This window comes from Stegastes partitus, unplaced genomic scaffold (assembly GCF_000690725.1).
Source record: "Stegastes partitus isolate 25-593 unplaced genomic scaffold, Stegastes_partitus-1.0.2 Scaffold55, whole genome shotgun sequence".
NCBI classification, from domain to species: domain Eukaryota; kingdom Metazoa; phylum Chordata; class Actinopteri; family Pomacentridae; genus Stegastes; species Stegastes partitus.
Genome location: NW_007577786.1, coordinates 609,161 through 612,113, shown reverse-complemented (window position 1 = coordinate 612,113; position 2,953 = coordinate 609,161). Strand labels below are relative to the sequence as shown.

The following is a 2,953-nucleotide window of genomic DNA, read 5'->3' as shown; positions in this document are numbered from 1 at the left end:
ACCACATCCCCTTTCTTCAGACCATAATTAAAAGTAATGTGAATGTCTTTTGACGCTCACTTCCCTCTTGTTGTAGGAACTGTTGGAAGACAAACCTCATCTCTCCTGCACTCATCCTCCACTTCATATTCATTTAACTAATCTGTCCACCTTTCTCTCCCAGGCGATCGCTGACATGGTAACAGAGGAACACTTGGCTGAAGGAAGACTTTATCCTCCTCTCAGCACCATAAGAGAGGTGTCCTTCAAGATTGCAGTGAAGGTAGGTGATCTTTACACAGACGTCACTTCTGATATGTAACCTCGATCAGCATAATGTGAAGTGTGTGGTCTGATTATTTGTGATACAAAAATCACAACCGGGCATCGTAATGTCAACCAGAGTGTATTAATGACATCTTCAGCTCTGTGGAGTTTTTATAGGCTGCCTGAAAATGCTGATTTTTTTTATGCAGTGGCTTTCTTAAAAAACATGATCTTGGTTTAAAGGGAGAAATGTTCCAGCTGGGATCACTTCATATTGGGCACTAAACACGTCTGTGGTCATAACACAAGATATAGAAGATTCATACTCTTAATTGTGATAATGTTGAAAGGATAAAATAATGAAGTGGGGATTTATTTGTGACCAGCTCCAGTGTTTAGACAGTATTAGTCTGATTCACATGATATTGATATTTGCTCCCTGTTAATAACAGTATTGTTTATATGTTTGCTGTTTTTGGGTCACCTGTCTGTCGTCTCATACTTCACTTGGACTCATCCATCAACTGATCAGATTTTGTTGTTCAAAGGTCACAGAGGCATTACAATACATGTTTCTGGACATTAATCGTGGATATATTCGCTAATTATGACACAGTTTCGCACAACTGTCTCATTGGATGAAATAATGAAGTGACAGACGTGTATACAAACTTACTTCTGAATCAAATTTGATGTAAATATGCGTCTGCTTGTGAGCTGCGTAATGTTAAATGTTAGGAACTCATGTTTACGAGCACCAAGTGGAGGACAGATCACCTTACAACATGACAATTACAATGAAATCAAATTGTTTATGTACAATCCTGTTGGTGGTCTGAGTTGATTTATTGTGCACACGCCTGACATGTCTATATATCAGTGACACACTTCAGTGATAAATCAACTACACGCTCAGTGACACCAGACGTGTTTATCACAAGCAGGAATGGGTTTATGTTCAACATGTAAGGATACAGAATAACATAAAACTTCTGCACAAGCTTGCATTTATTATTGTTATTATCATTATTAATTTATTTAAAAAGGGACCGTGTGCAATATTAGAGATAAATGGGGCCATTTGATGTATTGCACCAGAGTTAGCTTTAAGCTAATTTCCATCTTTGTTCACTGCTGCTGGTTCACATGAACACCCAGAATGAAGCAGGAGGAGTTCAATCTGTGGTTTTTGAATAGTGAGGAAGACTCAGCATCTCACCTGTGGACAGTTTGACCTTTAACGGAACACAAACTCCATATAAATGTCGAACAGCTCCATAAATGAACTTTTATTTCCTGCTGTTTTATGCCAAACAACGTGGTTTGATTTCATGCTTTCCCTCCGTTTCCTCCTCCTGCAGCTCGTCAACTATGCATACAAGCACAACATTGCTTCGGTTTATCCTGAGCCGAAAGACAAGGAGGCGTTCGTGTTGTCTCACATCTACAGTCCTGATTACGACTCCTTCACCCTGGACACATACAGCTGGCCACAGGAGGCCATGAAGGTCCAGGATGTGTGATCAGGGTCGACTCTCTCTCTCTCTCAACTTAATATGCTGCCGTGGTGTCACTTCTGCATTGCCTCTGTTCGGAAATTTTGCAGGTGATTCTCAACTTTTAGTTTTTTCTTGTTTGCCTCTTTCTTTTATATACGTCAGTAAATGTCTGCCCTCCATTTTAGAAGTGACAAACAATTAGTTCATAAGACTTTCAGTGTCAACGTTGAGTTTTTTTGTTCCTGTTTCAGTGCTGTACTGTTTGTTTTAAGGGTTTCCTGAGCAAAAGGTTTTCTACGTGAAAAATATCATATCAAATGTCATACTTACAATTTAGACGACACTCCTTACAGTAGATTGTCTTAGCCGATGAGATGACTATCCGTTGCTTGACTCAAAGTCATGTTTTGAGACATGGATCAGAGCTGGTGCATGAAGAACTGTTCCCAATATCACACAGTGTTGTCTTGATGTAAAGGAACAGAGGAGCCCTTCTGAAGCTTAAAATATAGAAAAACAGAAACCCTCTGTGCCTCTTTCTGTGAGACCTCAGGACGTTACTGCTCAAGTTAGAACCTCTGGCCGTTATAGAAGACACATCTGGCCCCTCCGTGTAGCAGCTTCGTAATATCCTACACTCCTGTCAACACGCACACACACGTTTTAACCTGACTGAAAACACTCCAGGGTCGGCCTGTATTTCTGTCTCTCTGGCTCTGCTTCACTCTGAGAATCGTCGATTTCCGATGGCAGGCTGCTGTTTTCTTGAATGTGTTGAGCAGAAGCATTGCCAGTGATTAGGTTTTGTACACGCCCGTGTGTTTTCCTTTTAGTTTTGTACAGAGCTCTGCCTGTTGTTGTGTTTCTGTTTTTATTTTTTTTGCCAAAGTTACTGATGAACTGTATCTTTTACTCCTAGAGAGCACGAGGCTGTGCAAGCTTTAGCACTAAGAGATATGCTTGAGATTTTCAAAGGGAACATGACACTTTTTAAATAAAATTGTTTTAAAAAAAAATGTTTGTGGTTTATGGCATTTTTGGTCAGGTTGACAGAAAAACATGGCGGCTGTTGGATCTCATTTTATCATTTCTTAATGCCAAAACAGTATGAAAGAGTTGGATCGGACCTTTCTCATTTCCGCCTTTGGTACTGGGTTTACTGGGGATGGACTGCTCTCTGCTGGTGGATTAATGAGCTTCCATGTCTG

The 2,953-nt window shown here is 40.3% G+C and overlaps 1 protein-coding gene across 1 annotated transcript in view; it reads left to right on the top strand.

The window, feature by feature from the left end:
• Positions 1 to 2,761, top strand: part of me3 (malic enzyme 3, NADP(+)-dependent, mitochondrial) — a 15,949-nt gene extending 13,188 nt beyond the window's left edge. The window contains exons 14-15 of the mRNA XM_008275572.1: positions 164 to 262; positions 1,608 to 2,761. Of these exons, the coding sequence (XP_008273794.1) occupies positions 164 to 262; positions 1,608 to 1,769 (261 nt within the window). The 3' untranslated portion in view covers positions 1,770 to 2,761. The remainder of the gene's footprint in view (positions 1 to 163; positions 263 to 1,607) is intronic.
• The last annotated feature ends 192 nt before the right edge of the window (positions 2,762 to 2,953 follow it).